The following is a 16,976-nucleotide window of genomic DNA, read 5'->3' on the forward strand; positions in this document are numbered from 1 at the left end:
TCCAAACTTTTCCCCAAGCTCCGCCCACATTCCCCCTCCAAGCCCCGCCCCCACTCCCGCCCTTCTGTGATTGGTCCCAGCCCCGCCCCCTCAGCCTGTCATGTTTAGGGCCACGCCCACAAACCTATTAAAGCTGGAAAAATAATAGACCCGTTCCTGTCGTCCCTTCATCCCACCTCCCCGTCTCCCTCCGGATGGAACAACCCGCCCCGTGCCGATTGGATGGCTGCCGGCAGAGCCCCGCCCTCTCCCGGTAGAATGCATTGGGTCGGGTCTCCCCGGATGGAGATTTAAAGAGACAGAGTCTGATTTTGAAAAGGGAAGGAGAAGCCAAATACGACGGAAACATTTCCCCTCTAGGGGGCTCCGTCTCCGTCCAACCCCAGGGCAGGGACTGGCTGGCTCGGGGGGGTGAGGAATTGTCCTTCACCTGGAGGGGGCGCCAGCTCTGAGCCCGCCCCAGGGCCGGGACTGGCTGGTTCAAGGGGGTGGGGAATGGGGCATTTCCCCTCTAGGGGGCGCTGGTGACTGGCTGGCTCAGGGAGCGGAGAATGGGTCCTTTCCCCCCTAGGGGCGCCATCTGCGATCCAGCCCCAGGGTCAGCAACTGGCTGATTTATGGCCCGTCTCTGCAATCCATTCCTGTTCAGTACAGGAATCCGGTCCTGCTTTCTGCTCTGACTTGTGGCTGGGTGAAGCAGTTCAAAGAGGGGTGGTGGCCAAGGCACCCGTAGCCTGTGCAGCCCTCGGGGCGGGCTGCTTGGAAAACTGGGAGTGGCTTCCCTATTGCAACTGGACTGGGCTCGCTGCAGCCCTCCCCCCCGCTTTGCACCTGGAAACAGCCGGCGCTATGGAAGGACCTCTGCTCTAGGAGCGTCCCCTCCCCACCCAGCTCTACTGGTGCCCCTCACTCCTGACCTGCAGCCCCCTGCTAGCCCAGCCCTGCCAGTGCCCTGCACGCCTGACTCGCAGCCCCTGGAGGGGTTAATGTTTCCAGGTTCCCTATTTCATGCCCAGCGAGTAAGTGACGCGGTTAGAAAATCCAGAGCAGCCCTGGTCTCCCTTGTTCTCATTAAACTAATGGAAACCAGGCCAAGCGGGGGGCGGGGATCGGGCCAAACGTCGGAGCCTGGATCCAGCCGGAATCGCTATCCCAGTGGCTGGGCCGGCCGCGGCCACTGGGGGTCTCAAAGGCCTCGCCCCGGCTGGGGGGGGGGCAGTGCCGCCGTTGAACCCCACCTACCCCCCTGGGCTGGGCCAGAGATCCCCACCCCCGTCCCCTGCCCTCTCTGCTCCCAACTCTGCAGCCGCCCCCCCCGTCTCGCCCTCCAGCCCCCCAATTTCCTTCCGGAACCCGACCTGAGCCTCTTTCCCCTTCTCCCGCCTCTGCCCCCACCCACGCCCACTTTCCCAACCAGTTCTATCCCCCAGCCTCCCTCCCCATAGCCCCCGCCTGAGCCTCTCTCCCCATCTCACCAACTCCTTCTAGTCCAGGCCCCTCGACCCCCCATTTCCTTTCAGACCCCTCCCCGCAACTCCCTACTCTCCAGCCCCACACCAGGTCCCTCACTTCCCCTCCCGCCCCCAGCCTCTCTCCCTTAACTAACCCTCTCTAATCCAGTTGCCTCAAGCCCCCCCACTTCCCTGCAGCCCCCCGACACCTCCCCTCCCCCAGTTCCTTTTCCGCCCCCCGCCCCAGCCGATCGCAATCCCCCAGCCCTTCCCCCATGTCTGTGTCCCATTGACGTGGGTCTGGCTCCGCTCTCCAATTCAAAACACGCCCCTGAGAGCTGGACTCTGACCCGAGACTGCGGAGACCCGCACCGGCCCGTCCGCCTCCCCAGGGTAGGTTAGAGAAAGAAGGAAAATGGGAAGGGAACCGAAAGGCCAAATTTCAGCCTCAGAATGTCACCTCCCAACGTAGGTCCCCGTGGTCAGCAGGGGGCAGAGTGGCAACCCCCCCCCCCGCCCGGTCTGGAGTTACCAGCACCTGCCCCTCCACAGTGTCTATTATACCGTATAGCCGCCCTCACCCTCTGCTGCCCCCTAGTGTCCATTATACAGCAGAGGCGCCCCTTCCCCACCCTCTTCTGCCCCCTAGTGCCCATTATATAGTACAGCCGCCCCTTCCCCACCCCCACCCTCTGCTGCCCCCTAGTGCCCATTATACAGTACAGCCGCCCCTTCCCCGCCCCCACCCTCTTCTGCCCCCGAGTGCCCATTATACAGTACAGCCGCCCCTCCCCGCCCCACCCTCTGCTGCCCCCTAGTGCCTATTATACAGTACAGCCGCCCCTTCCCCACCCACACCCTCTGCTGCCCCCTAGTGCCTATTATATAGTACAGCCGCCCCACCCTCTGCTGCCCCCTAGTGCCTATTATATGGTACAGCCGCCCCCACCCTCTGCTGCCTCCTAGTGCCCATTATATAGTACAGCCACCCCTTCCCCGCCCCACCCTCTGCTGCCCCCTAGTGATTATTATACAGTACAGCCGCCCCCACCCTCTGCTGCCCCCTAGTGCCCATTAAACAGTACAGCTGCCCCTTCCCCACCCCCACCCTCTGCTGCCTCCTAGTGCCCATTATACAGTATAGCCGCCTCCACCTTCTGCTGCCCCCTAGTGCCCATTATACAGTACAACCGCCCCTTCTCAGCCCCACCCTCTGCTGCCCCCTAGTGCTTATTATACAGTATAGCCGCCCCTTCCGCGCCCCCACCCTCTGCTGCCCCCTAGTGGCCATTATACAGTACAGCTGCCCCTTCCCTGCCCCCACCTTCTGCTGCCTTTCCCACCCCCACCCTCTGCTGCCCCCTAGTGCCCATTATACAGTACAGCCGCCCCTTCCCTGCCCCCACCCTCTGCTTCTCCAGGGCAAAGCTCCCAGCTGGAAACCAAAAGGTTGTGTGGAGGCTGAAGACCGGGGCATTTGGAGACTTGGACCACTGGCACTAAGGGGAGAGGGACAGAGCTAGGCCCAGCCAAGATGGCATCAGGGTCTGCGTGATTCCCTGGAGCCTTTATCTCAACCCTGGCCTCTGTGGGGGACCCAAGGTCCAGCCGACAAGGCGTACCGCACGCTGCAGGGAGTACGTCTGCCGTCACTGCCGATACCACCTGGGTGTCCCGGGCCCACAAGGAGCCCAGCTGGGGTTCATCTTGGCTGGATCAGCTGCACGAAGCCCTGCAAAGGACAGGGGTGGCTGGTACTAAAGGCCCTGTCTCAGAGTTGGGGGAGAGGCATGGGGCTGCCTCTGCAGGGCCACGTGGGGCCTGCAGGGGCCCCGGCCCAGTGAAGGGGTCACTCCCGGGAGAACAGTGCCCGGCAGGGCACAGTGCAGCCCTGTGGCTGTGCGACAGGGGCGAGGGTGATACTGGGGTTGGGAATGGGAGTTGTGGCCACCATGGGAATCCGTGTGTCCCGTCCCCCCCAAGTCCCCCAGGGTGGCTGCATGTCGGTGGGGCACAGGTGTGTGGGTCAGAGACTGTGCACGGTCCACCCACTTGAGCCAGACCCACCCCCTGCCTTCTGTCATACACAGAGCAGGGCTGCTGCCCCCTGGATGTGAGTGAACAGACAGACAGACAGAAACCCCCTGTTCGTAGTCTCAAACTCTGGTCCTCACTCCCATAAATCCAGCCTGTTCTTTCTTTCTTTCTCCACCCCCTTCACCCTCATTGGCTCCTCTCCCCTTCATCACACCCCCTTGATTCACACCCCGTTGTTCTCCAGCCCCACCCCCAGCCTCTGCCACTTCCTCATTTGTTGTTTTCAGGGTTCCCAGGCCAGTCCCCCAGGGGGTGAGGGAGAGCTGGGACTCTCCTCGCCCACTCTCCCTGGCCCCACGGTCCCTGGCCTGGCAAGGCAGGGAGTGGGGGAAGGAAGGAGACTTCCTGGCCTGGCAAGGCAGGGAGTGGGGGAAGGAAGGAGACTTCCTGGAGGACGAGGGACGGGGAGGGCAGTTGCCGGCTTGAGGTTCTTCCCACTCGGCTGGCTCTGTCTCCTTCCCTTTCTTTCTGAACTTTCTTTTTCTCCCTCTCTCTCTTTCTCTCTTCCTCCATCCCTTGTGCTCCAGCTCGTCGGGGGAACCCCACCACAACAGCTGACATCTGAACGGGGATGACGGGCGACAGGCGAGTTTTGGAGATGGTCTTCTCCGTCGGGTACCCAGGGACAACTTGTCCTCCCAGGGCAGGATGGACCCCCACAGCCCGTCCCCCTAGTAGGATCACAGAGTCCCTTGGTGTTGGGGTCCTGAGTTCCCAGCATCCCAATGTTCCCCCCAGCCTGCCTGGTCTCTCCCACTCCCCATCCCCTAGATCAGTCCCCATCCCTGCCTGGTTCCCCCACTCCTGTTCCCACTGACAGGCTGCTCAGCCCAGTCCCTCCCTCCCCCCACAGCCTGTTCTCCCTGCCTCCCAGATGGGATTGACCCCTCAACCCTGGCTGCCCCCAGTTATCTCCTAAACGTGGTCTTCCCCACTGATACCCCCTGCCCACTTGGTCTCCCCTCTCCCCTCCAGGATACTGGTCTCCCCCAATCAGCCTCCCAGCTTGGTCTCCCCCCTCCCCTCCTAATGACCCCCCAGCCTGCTATTCCTCCCTCCTGGATGTGCCCCCCAGCCCAGTGTTCCCCCCCCTCATCCCCCAGTCAGCCCCTCTCTGATCTGCTGTCTCCCCCCTCCAGGTCTCACTGCCCCATCACCATGCGGCCGTGCCGGTTCTTCATCTTGGTGCAGGATTTCTCTGGGGGAGGTGGGGGGCAGGTGCCCCGGGGCAGCCTCCTGAGCCAGGCAGGCGAGCCCCCCTCCCCGGACTGCCCCTTCTGGGCCAAGCTGCTGGACACGGAGGCCATGGTACAGGTGCCGGCCCGGGCTGTGCGGGAGCTGAGCAAAGAGCAAGCCGGGATGCTGCAGGCCGTGACCAACGGAGATGAGCGACTGGAGCTCTTCAGACAGGAGGGGCTGCTGGGCAGGCAGGGGGCCCTGCGCCCGGGGGACCGGGTCCGGGTTCAGATCACCTCGGCCTCTGGGGAGAAGGTCCGGGGTGTCCTGCGCTACCGAGGACCCATGGGAGACAGCAAGGAGCAGGTTGGAGTCATCTTCGGGGTAGAACTGGTGGTGAGTGAGGGGGGAGCCTCGAGGGGGGGCACCAGCTCCAGACAAGGACTGGCTAGACGAGGGGGAATGGAACATGAGGTCTTACCCCTCTAGGGGGCACCAGCTCCAGTCAAGGGCTGGCTAGACCTGGGGGGAATGGAACATGAGGCCTTACCCCTCTAGGGGGCGCCAGCTCCAGTCAAGGACTGGCTAGACCTGGGGGGAATGGAACATGAGGCCTTACCCCTCTAGGGGGCGCCAGCTCCAGTCAAGGACTGGCTAGATGGGGGGGATGGAACATGAGGTCTTACCCCTCTAGGGGATGCCAGCTCCAATCCGGGCCTGGTGGGCTAAAGGGGGCAGGGGTTAGGACATGGGGACTTTCCCTTCTAGGGGGCACCAAATCTGGTCTGGCCTCATGGAGGGCGACTGTATCAGGCATCCATGTCAACCCCTCTATTCTGTTCCTCTCCAGGGATCAGCGGCTGGGAAGGGTTTCACCGACGGCTCCTTCAGAGGCCAGAAGTTCTTCTCGTGCCGGGAGAACTGCGGGGTTTTTGTGCCTGTGAGCCGGATTGAGCCAGAGGAGGGGTCTGAGTGCAGCCCCCTGATGGCTCCCCGGGGCAGTCGCCAGGCATGCACCAGGCTCCAGCTGGCTGCAGGGGACCCCCTCAAATCTCCACCCCTTGAGCTCGGCGATCGGGTCTTCTTCAGGATGGGTGACAGTGCCCCCACAGGCACTGTGGTTTTCTGCGACTATCTGCCGAAGAAGGAGATGACTGGGGTCTTTGTGGGGATCTTCCTGGTGAGAGGGCATTGACCCCCCAAGCTTCCAGGGTGGGGGCCAGATAGCAGGAACCTTATTGAGAGTATCATAATTGGGGGCCCCTTTCCTGAACCCTTTTATTTTCCAGGATCAGCCCGTTGGCTCATGGGATGGCAAATTCAAAGACCAATCGCTCTGCCACCTCCCCTCTCCAGAGTATGGGATCCTCCTGCCAATCGCCAAAGTACATAAAGGTAGGGCCTACAGTAAATAGCAGGGGCAGGAGGCCCTCTGAGCTCAGCTTCATTGCACAGGGCATTGGCCCTGCCCATGCCATGCGGTCACTGAGATACAACAGCCTTTCTCAGCCAACAAGATGGCTACCCTCATGGCCTTTCTCCCAGCGATGCAATGGGACATAATGACATCCCTTCCAGACCCTCCGACTAACTGTCTAAGATGGCCACCCCAATGGCGGTCACTTTCTGCCAGCCAAAATGGCCACCCCTAGTAGTGGCAATGCCTGTTGTCCAAGATGGTCACTGCAGTGCCAGTCAGTGCTCATTGGCCAAGTTGGCCTCCCCAGTGGTGGTCAGTGCCTGACAGCCAAGATGGCCAACCCAGTGGTGGTCAATACCTGATGGCCAAGATGGCCACCAAACAGGCCCCATCTGCTTAATGTTTGCCATGTTGTTTTGGTTCCTTTCCCTACAGAAAAGGCTGATGAAGGCCCCAAGGCCTTGAGTGCTGACTCCTCCCTAGGGCTCCTCAATGACCTCCCGTCCCCCTCCTCCATTCGATACCCCCCCAGACGGGAATGGGAGTTCCCTCATGGCTCCCCCTCCTCCCTGCTGACGGGGGGCACCAAGGAGCGGGGGGAAGGGGAGGAGGAGGAAGGAGGGGAGGAGGAGCTGGCTTCGCCCCCGCTGGAAATCAACTCTATGGTGGAGGTGCACGACCCCCCAGTCTACGGGGTGATCCGCTGGACTGGGAAGCTGCCAGATGTGAGGGAGACCATTGCAGGGCTGGAGCTGGTGAGACAATGGCAGACATCTGGAGGGGACAGACGTGGGGGTTTATGGGACCCCAACCCTGTCCTGAGTGGGGTCACTCCCATGGGGCAGGGTATGGGACTCCCAGCCCATCTTTAGTGGGGTCAATCCATGGGAGGGCTATAGGGCCCCCCAGCTGCCTCCCTCCTGGGGTCATCCCTTGGGGGGCAATGGGACCCTAGCTCTCTTGACACAGTCCCTGCCCCTCTCTCCAGGAGGAGGCGCTGCTCTCGGGCTGCACGGATGGGATCTACCGAGGGATGCGATACTTTCAGTGCCCACCTGGCAAGGCTCTCTTCATCAAGCTACGCCACTGTCGGCCCGATGCCCGCTTCGGGGTGCCCCAGCCCCCCGAGAACCCCGTGCTGCGCTGCAACTCATTGGGTAGGACCCTTGGGGCCTGTGAGGGGAGAGACGGTAGCCGAGGGGGAAGGATGGGGGGCATTTGAGGGGGATGAGGGACAATGCTCCAGGGGGATTGGGACAGAGCTGGGGGTGTGTGTCTTCCTGTAGGGATGGGAGGGGAGGGCGGGATAGGGATAGAGATCCCACTCCAGGTCTTCCTCCCCTCCCACAGCTTTCAGGGTCTATGCCAGCGAGCGGGTGCCAGAGGACACCCCCCCGGAGCTGGGTGAAGAGGTGGGTCAGCGTCTGATAGGCTGGAAGAAGGGGATACAGGGCCATTGCAACTCCTGCTACCTTGACGCCACCCTCTTCTGGTGAGTGACTCCCCCCCATTCCCTTCCCAGAGCCAGGGAGAAGAACCCTGGAGTCCTGGTTCCCAGCCCCCACCAGCCAACTGACCGGCTGGCTGCTCTAACCACTAGCCCCCCTCCCCTCCCACAACTGGGGAGAGAACCCAGGAGTCCTGGCTCGCAGTACCCCCTGCTCTAACCACTAGGCACCACTCTCCTCCTCACGCTGTGGAGAGAACCCAGGAGTTCTGGCTCCCAGCCCCCCTGCTCTAACCACTAGCCCCCACTCCCCTCCCAGAGCCAGGGATAGAACCCAGGAGTTCTGACCTTCCCTGCCCCCACAGCATGTTTGCCTTCAGCTCTGTGCTGGACTCGCTGCTGCTGCGCCCCGCGGACAAGAACGACGGGGCATCTTACGAGGAGATCCGGGACCTGCTGAGAACCGAGATCGTTAACCCTCTTCGCAAGTGCGGGCACGAGGGGGGAGTCTCTGCAGGGGGAGGGGGGTCTCTGTGGGTGGGGGGGTCTATGGAGGCATGAGGGGGGACTTTGGGGATGAAAGGGGAACTCTCCAGGTGGCAGGGGGGTCTCTGGGGATGATGGGTCTATAGAGGGGTGCAGGGGGGTCTCTGGGGGTCAGGGATCTATGGAGGGGTGAGGGGGGTCTCTAGGGATGAAGGGGGGGTCACTCTGGGGGCAGTGACTCTCTGGGGGTGGGGGTCTATGAAGGGGTGAGGGGGGTCTCTGGGGGATGTGGAGGGTTTCTCCAGGGGGTAAGGGGGTCTCTGTGGGTGAGGAGGTGTTTGGGGGTGGGAGGAAGGGAGGGGGTGTCTCTGGGAGAGGCTGGGGGTTTGACAGATTCTGTCCAGGGAGAGTGCACTGAGGGGGGGGTATGTGAGCAGATTGCCAGCGGGGTAACCCCCCACCCCCCTCTCCCCAGACATGGCTACGTCTGCGCCACCAAGGTGATGTCCCTGCGGCGGGTGCTGGAGGCGGCTGGACACTCCCCGGGCTTCACCAGCGAGGAGAAAGGTGGGGGGGATGGGGGAGGCGGAGCAGGGGTGCAGGGAAGGGGGTGGGGGGTGACAAGGGGAGGGGCAGGGGAGATGGGACAAGAGGTTGGGGTGCAGAGGGAGGGGATGTGGGGAAGGGGCTGCGTGCAGCAGGAAGGGATGGAGGGGCTGGGGGGCAGGGGTCCCCACTCTCACCCATGCGTTCCCCCCTCCCACCTCCAGACCCCGAGGAGTTCCTCACCCTGCTGTTCCGGGTGCTGAAGGTGGAGCCCCTCTTTAAGATCCGGTAAGACCCCCCAGCACCCCCATTCCTTTGTCTGGCCAGCTCCCCCAGCTCCCCATCTGCCTGACTGGAAGGGTCTCCCCTCCCTCCACGCCTCCCCCTTCTGCTGCCCCCCGCTTCTGCCAAGCTTCCACCTCCTCCACCACTGTCCGCCAGACACCCTCCACCCACTACCCCCCTTTCCCCACTTGCCTGCCCCCCTACTCCCCAACTTATCCTTCTCCTACAGTTCCCCCCAAAGTCCCCCTCCCAACCCCCTTCCCCACACCATCTCCATCTCCCTGCTACACATTCCCCTTCTGCTCCTCCTCTGCCCCCTCCTGACACCCCCCAGCTCCCCATCTCTCACCCCCCCCGCACTAACCCCATCTCTCACCCCCCCCCCGCACTAACCCCATCTCTCACCCCCCCCACTAACCCCAACTCTCTCTCCCCCCGCCCAGGTCGGCGGACAAGGACCCCCAGGGCTGCATCTTCTACCAGATCTTCATGGAGGGGAGTGCAGGGGGTGCGGGGCGGGGGGTCCCCACAGTGCAGCAGCTGCTGGAACGGTCACTGGCTGCTGGTGACCTCAAGTTCACTGAGGTGAGAGGCAGGGAACTGGGGAGAGGAGCTGGGTGCTGGGTGGAGGCTGGAGTCCTGATCCCCCCTCCCTGCCCCCCTCACTAACCCCCTCTTGCCCCACACCCCACCAGGCCCCCTCCTGCCTCATCCTGCAGATGCCCCGCAATGGCAAAGACTACAAGGCCTTTGCCACCATCCTGCCTAGCCTGGAGCTGGACCTTACTGACCTGCTGGAGGACAGTAAGGGGGGGTCAGGGGGAGGGCTGGGGGGGATGGGTAGCAAGAGTGGGAGGGGACAGCCAGGAGGTGGGCGGGGGCAGGAGAAGTGAGGAAGGTGGCGGTGAGTGGTGGACAGAAGGAAGTGGGGGCCAGTGAGGAGGGGGGAGGTTGCGGGGAAGGGGAGAGGTCAGCAAGGAGGAGGGGGCGGGGGCACAAGAGGGTTGGGGGCAGAAGGAGGTGGTGGGGGGCGCTGGGAGGTCAGAAGGAAGGGGTGGGGGAGGGGCATGGGGAGGTGGAGGAGGGGCAGGAGCAGAAAGAGGGAGTGGGGAAGGGGACAGCAGGGAGGGGTGGGGGAGGAGCATGGAGAGGTGCGGGGAGGGGCAGGAAGAGGTGGTGGGGGAGGTAGGCAGAGGGTGGGGGCAGAAGGAGGTAATGAGGGAGGGGCACAGAAAGATGGGTGGAGGGACAGTGGCAGGGAGGTGGAGGGCGAGGAGAGGCAGAAAGAGGTTGGAGGAGGGGAAGGGGCATAAGGCAGTGGTGGAGGAGGGGCAGGCGGCAGATGGGGGTGTTGGGGAGAGGGTAGCGGGAGGTGGCAGGGATGTAGTGGGGGAGGAGAAGCAGTGTGGAGGGGGTTGGCCCTGCGGTGCCGGCGCTGTGACTGACACCGCCCCCCCCGCTTTGGCAGCCCCCCGGGAGTGCTGCATCTGCCAGGCTCTGGCGCTGAGCGAATGCCCCCAGTGCTTCGGGGACCCCAGCATGGGGGCAGGGAGCACCCGTCAATACTGCGCTCTCTGCAGCCAGCAGGTACCGCCCGCTGGCAACCAGGGGGAGACATGGAAATGGGGGTGGAGGGAGAGGGGGATGGAGGATGCAGGGAGTATCGGGGGGGGAGGCAGAGTTTGGTGTCTGGGGTGGGTTCTGGGACATGCTGTTCCCCATAATCACCCCCTCCCCCCCACTCAGGTTCACCGTCACCGCGCCCGGCGCTCCCACCGCCCCCGCGCTCTGCGCCTACCCCCAGAGCTGGAGCACCTGCCGCTCCCATCAGGCCCCCCGCCCCGCCAGACTATGCAGCTCTACGCCGCCCTCTGCATTCAGACCAGCCACTACGTGGCCTTCGCCCGCCACGGCCCACGCCGCGGCCAATGGCTCTTCTTTGACAGCATGGCCGACCGCCAGGGTGAGCTGCGCACCGTCCCTTTAAGGGGGCGGGGGGTATCTGCAGGGGACATGGCTGGGAGCTGCCCCTGGTGGGCACCCCAGAAATTGCAGCAGGGAGACTCCTGTTTTCCTTCCCTCTTTCCGGCTATTTTCTCTCTCTCAATTTTCTCCTTCCCTCTTTTCTTTCTTTTCTCTTCTTTCCATCCCTGTTTCCATTTTCCTCCCCTTTTTCTCCAGCTCTTCCCTCTTTTCCTTCTCTCATTTTCGCCTTCCTTCCTTTTCTTCCATTCTCACCAGTCTCCCCTTTTCCTTCCCTCTTTCCATCTGTTTGTCCTTCTCTCCCTTTCTCCTTCTGCTTTCCCCCACCTCCTCTTTGCTCTCTTTTCCTTCCCTCTTTCTCTCCATTTGCTCCTTCTCTTTTCAACTTCTCCTTCCTCTTCTTTTTTCTTTCTCTCACTTCTCTTTCCTCCTCTCTCCATTTTCTCCTTTTCATTTTCTCTTCTGTCTCATTTCTTCCCCCTTCCCCCTTATGAGTCCCTCTTCATTTTCTCGTCTCTCTCTTTCTCTTCCCATTTCCCCTCTCTCCCCTTTATATTCTTCTCTCCATTTTCTCCTTCCCGCTCTTTCCTTTTCTGTCTTCTCTCCATTTTCTCCTTTTTCTGTTTTACACTTGTCTTTCCCCTTCTCCCTCTCCTTTCCTTTTTTCCCAATTTCTTCTCCTTTATAGCCATCCTTCTCTTCACTTTTTCCTTCCCTCTCTTTCTAGGTTTTGTCACTCCTTATTTCTCCCTCTTTTGTTTCCATTCGTTTTTCCTCTCTCTCTTTTTTCTCATCTCCTCTCTCCATTTCTCCATTCTCCTCTTCCCATTTTCCATTCCCGTTTTCTTTATCCATTCCTCCTCTCCCTTCTTTCTCTGTTAATTTTCTCATTCCTTTTTTTGCTCCATTTTCTCATTCCTTTCTTCCTCTCTCTATTTTCTCGTTCCCATCTTCTCCCCCTTTCCATACCTTCCCTCCCTCCATCCGCTATTTTATTTATTCTTTTTCTCTCCTTTTCCTCCTTCTCTCTTTCCCTCTCTCCTTTTTAACCCCGTCCTTCCCCCTCCTTCCTTTCCAGGTGGCCAGAATGGCTTCAATATCCCGCAGGTCACACCTTGCCCGGAGGTGGCTGACTACCTGGAGATGAGCCCGGAGGAGCTCCAGGTGCTGGACCCCAAGTGCCTGCCCCCCTGTGCCCGACGCCTGCTCTGCGATGCCTACATGTGCCTCTACCACAGCCCCACCCTTGGGCTCTACAAATAGTCTCTCCCCTGGGGTGCAGGGATATGGCAATTGAGGAGAGGGCAACGGGGCTGCTGCCCAATGAGGGGACTTTATTTGCACCATGAATGCACCTGTGCCTTTAAGAAGCAGCTGGAAACTACTTGGACCTATAGCTCAAACTTGATATCCTTATGCCCCCTAAAAGGGCTGGATCAGAGCTGGTGCCCCCTGGAGGGGAAAGGTCCTGTATCCCATTCCCCTCCCTTTGACCCAACTGGTTCCACATCCTGGGGCCAGATGGGAGTTGGCGCCCCCTAGAGGGGAAAGGCCCCATGTCCCATTCCCCACCCCCTGTGCCAGCCGGTCCCCCATCCTGGGGTCAGGGGGGAGCTGGCGCCAGAAGATGAGAAAGGACTTGTGACCTAGTCACCCACCTACATGCAGGTGGTAGAGAGCAAGCACATGAGCTCTGAGCTATTCTGCACCCTGCTGGGGGCATCATAAGACGGCCTGAACTCACGGGTCTTTGGGGCTGTCCCTGGGCCCCACTTCTGCTGCTTCCCCCCGCCCATTCCCCCTGCCCCCCATCCCCCATGGCCAGTAGGTGGTGATGGCCCCATTGTGACACTGCCATTAAAAGCGGACAGGACTGAAAAATCCCACTGCCACGGGCCTCAACCAAACCAGATTTAAGACTCATCCTTTGCAAACCTGCCTGAGTAACCTGGTGACTTATGGTATCACGGCGCCAAGGAGAACTGGACCTCCCCGGTCTTTATCTCAGCAGCTGGGCTCCAGTGCCACTTTGCTGTAGAGGCTTGCCACACTGAGCAGCCACTGGAGACATCCTGGACGGCTTCCAGGAGAGATGGGGGGCTATGTGGACATCCCTGGACAAGGCCAGAACTTTTCTGGGCCCCAGCCGTTCTAGAAGGAGGGATTTAAACTGGAGCAGGTGTCGAGAAGGGACGACCAGGGGAACAGAGTCGGGCTGACAGGAGGGGAGTGAAAGAGCTGGGCTTGTTTAGTCTAGCAAATAACCGGCGAGAGGGGATCTGTCTGCCGTCTATAAATACATCAGGCCGGGGGCGGTCTAAATACCAGGGAGAGTGAAGCGCTATTGAAGCTAAAGGACAATGTTGGCATGAGAACAAATGGCTGCAAACGGGCCATTAACCAACTCCAGCTGGAAAGTAGGAGGAGGGTTCTCACCACCAGAGGGGTGAGGTGCTGGAATGGCTTCCAATAGGAGGTGTGGGGGCAAATAATCAAGAAGATTTAAGGCTGAGCTAGGCAAATGCATGAGCGCGATTGTGTGACGGGGAAGGAACCTTGGAGCCAATTGTCCTCTGTTCCTAATGGTCATGCTTCAGGGTTCCAGCCAGCCACTGGTAGGGGTCAGGAAGGGATTTCCCACCCACTGTATGCTGGGAAGTTATTTTTGAATCACCTTCCTCGGAAGCCCCAGGGATGGCTTGAGAGGGCCATTGGACAGGGAGGGCTAAGGTCTGAGGTGGCTACGAGTATCCTCTCTCTCAGCTGCTCATCTGGCTGGTTTTTGCTCATAGGCCTGGAGTCTCGCTGGTTGCCATACATGGGGCAGGGAAGCAATTTTCCCTTAGCGGAGCTTGGCAGAGACCTGGGGGAGGCCTGCCTCCCTCTGCATCATGTGGGTGTGGGTCACTTGCCAAGATTAGCTGGATTCCCTGAGGTGGGCATGGGCATTGGGCACTAATTGGAGAAATGGGGGATTAAACTCCGGCTCTGGGTAGACAAGCCCGAGGAGTGACCTGACTTTGTGCCGATTCTGTTCCCAAAGTGGATTGCGATTCACCCCCCAGAGCTACTAGCTTCCCTGGCCCTTAGTGATGAGGAAGGTCGCAAGGAGCGGCAGGAAGTTTCACTACCCCCCACCAGATTGCTCCTGCACCCCGCAAAAGACCCTCACTTTGTGTGGGCCTGCTACTGCCTCTGTGTCATGCCCAGGGTTTAGGTGGTCAGGGCTGATGCCAGAGAGATCCCAGACCTTAGTTTGGGGTATAAGAGCAATATTCTGAGCTGGGGACCAGGATCAGGGGCAAAAGTTGGTGGCAAAGCCCAAGTACCGATGCTAGGGGTCGGGACTGGAGTTGCCCTTTCAGGCCTGGGGTGGGGTCAGCAGACTGAACCGAGAGATGGGTCCATCTCTAGCTGGCTTCCTTGCACAGCCACTTTCTGGAACCCCTCCTGGGTTCAAATAGAGCATCTGGGCCAATCAGGGACCAGGAGGAAGCTGTGACTTGGTCCGGCCTTCCAAGGCAGTACTTCCTGTGGTGGTGATCTTCCAGGGGAGGGTGCCCGTGGCTTGGTGGTGTCAGCCACCCCTGCAGAACCTCACCCCTGAGCCTGCTTCTCTCCTAGAGCCGAGCCCCTAGGAAATCCTTCTGGAGATCCCCTCTGCCTGGCAAGGGTGGGACCTGGCTGTGCCAGCCCGATATGTGAGGAAGGTCTCCTCCCCTGATGCTAGTGGCACCTAATCGGATTGGAGGGGAGCAGTGGCCCCAGCCAGGGAAAAGATGGAGCGCAGGCCAGCCGATCACCCCCAGAAGGCTGCAGAGGGGAGGGGACTGTGTAACCATCTGTCCTGCCCGCCCCGAGAAGACTTGCAGGAGCAATGGGGAGCAGATGGGATTGGGGAGGGCAGGAGCTGGGGGTGGTGGGGTTGTGGAGAGCAAAGGATTGCTGCTGCTGGGGAGGGATCAGGAGAGCCCAGAAGGGGGCAGGGCCGCCCAGATGATTCAGGGGTCCTGGGGCAAAGCAATTTCGGGGGCCCCTTCCATAAAAAAAGTTGCAACACTATAGATTACTATATTCTCATGGGGGCCCTTGTGGGGCCCGGGGCCTGGTGCAAATTGCTTCACTTGCCCCCCCCCCCGGCAGCCCTGGAGTGGGGAGGTAAGTAGGACTTGGGCTGGAGGGTGGTGTGGGGAGCAGGTATATATAGACTCAGGGCAGTGGTAGGGGTGGGACGAAGTGGCCATTTTCTGTACAATTTGTATGAAGCTGGTGTGTGCCTCAGTTTCTCTCTGCACATTGCCTTGCTGGCCGGTGGGTTTACACCAGTTAATGCTGCTCCTGGCACAGGAAGTGGGTATGTCCCCTCGCTGTCCGGGGGTCGGCAAAGAACAGCTTGGAACCAACCCAGCTTCCAGAGAGGGAGCAAGATTCCCCAAGGACCGAACGATTGACAACTGGTAGTGGGAAACCCCAGAAGGCGGGATGTGGGGACTGAGCTGGGGACCAAAGGGGAAAAGGCGCCGGGCTGCTGGAGTGGGAGGGTCTGAGCTGGGTCTAAGGGTGAAGAGACAAAGAGACGGACCTAGCGGGGAAGTCCATGGCCACTGGTTTGGCTCATTGAACAGACTCAACCAGGGATGGACCATGTCTCAACCTCTGTCTCTTTTTCCTAGCCCAAGCGCTTGCCAATGCCATGGGCTGGGAAGAGCCTGCATGTGGTCACCAGAAATACCTGCCTGGATCAGTTGGTCCACTGCCAGGAGCCATGGAGAGATGGGGATTGCCAGTGCCGAAGAGTCTTGGAGGCCTCTATGGCTCCGTGTGGGTTCTTAGGCCTGGCACACTAAATTTCCCACATATTTGGTTTCAACCCGCTCTGCTCCCCGGCCGTCTCACAGAGATCCCAACTCAAGGGCCTTTCATAGGTCCCTGCCGCTTTCCTTCTTTCTCCTCCATTTCCCCCCCTTCTAAAGCCCCCAAAGTGAAAGAAAGGAGAAAAGCAAGGAAATTCAATGCCAAGAACTTGGTGAATGCTGACAAAAATCAATGCTTTATTCAGGATTGACAAATGCATTCCGCCACAGGTTCCACCCCAAAATGATCCCAAAGCAGAATTCAAGCTGCAGGAAGATTAGATTTTTATCTTTAAATGTCAGTAAACGTTGATTTCACAATAATAATCAAAATCAACAGCTAGGCAAGGTAAGGAAAATGCTGTTTGCGTAATTACTAGACTTTGATTTAAGGCCATTTACACCGTATATTGGCCATGTGCTGTTGACAATTTGTGTTTTACTGGCCATAAAGCTTTAACTTTTTGAATCTCAGTGTCCACTGTCGTTAAATAATTATTGTCTGTCCTCCTCCATTGTCTGATCCCAGTCAATTTCCCACAACTGTGAAAATGTAAATAGATATTTTTTTTAAATAAAAAAAGGTTAAAGGCCATAATTTTGCATAACTGTGAAAATTGAAATTTATCAAAATGGAAGAAAATGCTTAAAAACAAACATCGATCGTATCTGTCAAAATTTGAAAAAAGTGTAAAAATCGAATTCTGCCGCACCTAGCCATAACCATAAGAGGAGAATTAATTAAATCATCTGCATTGGGAGAGCCGCTCAGGAGAGGCAAATGAGCCAGGTGGGCAGGTGGGGAGGAAGACAGAGGGAAACTGTGAGCACGGATTTCGAGGAACTGATTTCATCCCACAAATTTCTAGGAGGCCAACGTGACACTCAATCCAAGAGGATCTGGCTAGGCAGACACCCATGGGATGGTCACAGCATCATCTGCGGGCTTTGTCTCCAAGAGCCTCAGGAGGATGAAGGCAAAGGGAGAGAGGAGGGTCGGGTAGGGTTGTAGCACAAGAGGACAGGCTCCTGGCCCAGGCTGAGGAGATACTGCCATACAGAGAAGTTCTGCTTGGGTCTCACAGTCACCTGCAGCATTGCCTCATTCTCCAGGGCTTCAGTCCAGTCCTCCTCCTGCTTTGTCTGGGCTGGGCCGCCAGGGAGAACTGGGCCTGGGCGATGCGGCCAGTGGTGGTGATGGTTTCGAAAGAGCTGGTGGTGGCTACATCCCA

At 59.5% G+C, this 16,976-nt stretch overlaps 1 protein-coding gene across 4 annotated transcripts; it reads left to right on the forward strand.

Moving 5' to 3' along the window:
• Window positions 1-604: 604 nt before the first annotated feature.
• LOC115637945 (ubiquitin carboxyl-terminal hydrolase CYLD-like) lies at window positions 605-16,333 on the forward strand. 4 transcript variants are annotated; one of them, XM_030539542.1, is made up of 17 exons: window positions 605-1,019; window positions 4,076-4,133; window positions 4,688-5,090; window positions 5,575-5,904; window positions 6,014-6,119; window positions 6,580-6,899; window positions 7,133-7,301; window positions 7,495-7,636; window positions 7,957-8,079; window positions 8,553-8,644; window positions 8,848-8,911; window positions 9,352-9,493; window positions 9,604-9,712; window positions 10,377-10,495; window positions 10,655-10,871; window positions 11,970-12,055; window positions 15,565-16,333. In XM_030539542.1, exons 2-17 carry the CDS (start codon window positions 4,120-4,122, stop codon window positions 15,736-15,738), a joined length of 2,610 nt encoding a protein of 869 aa, XP_030395402.1. In that variant the 5' UTR covers window positions 605-1,019; window positions 4,076-4,119; the 3' UTR covers window positions 15,739-16,333. The 4 variants fall into 4 exon arrangements, with proteins under 4 accessions (XP_030395402.1, XP_030395401.1, XP_030395404.1 ...); XM_030539541.1 differs by having other exon boundaries at window positions 606-1,019; window positions 4,688-5,120; XM_030539543.1 differs by lacking the exon at window positions 15,565-16,333 and having other exon boundaries at window positions 608-1,019; window positions 4,688-5,120; window positions 11,970-14,818.
• Window positions 16,334-16,976: the final 643 nt, after the last annotated feature.

The sequence above is a fragment of the Gopherus evgoodei genome, chromosome 21 (assembly GCF_007399415.2).
Source record: "Gopherus evgoodei ecotype Sinaloan lineage chromosome 21, rGopEvg1_v1.p, whole genome shotgun sequence".
Taxonomy (NCBI): domain Eukaryota; kingdom Metazoa; phylum Chordata; order Testudines; family Testudinidae; genus Gopherus; species Gopherus evgoodei.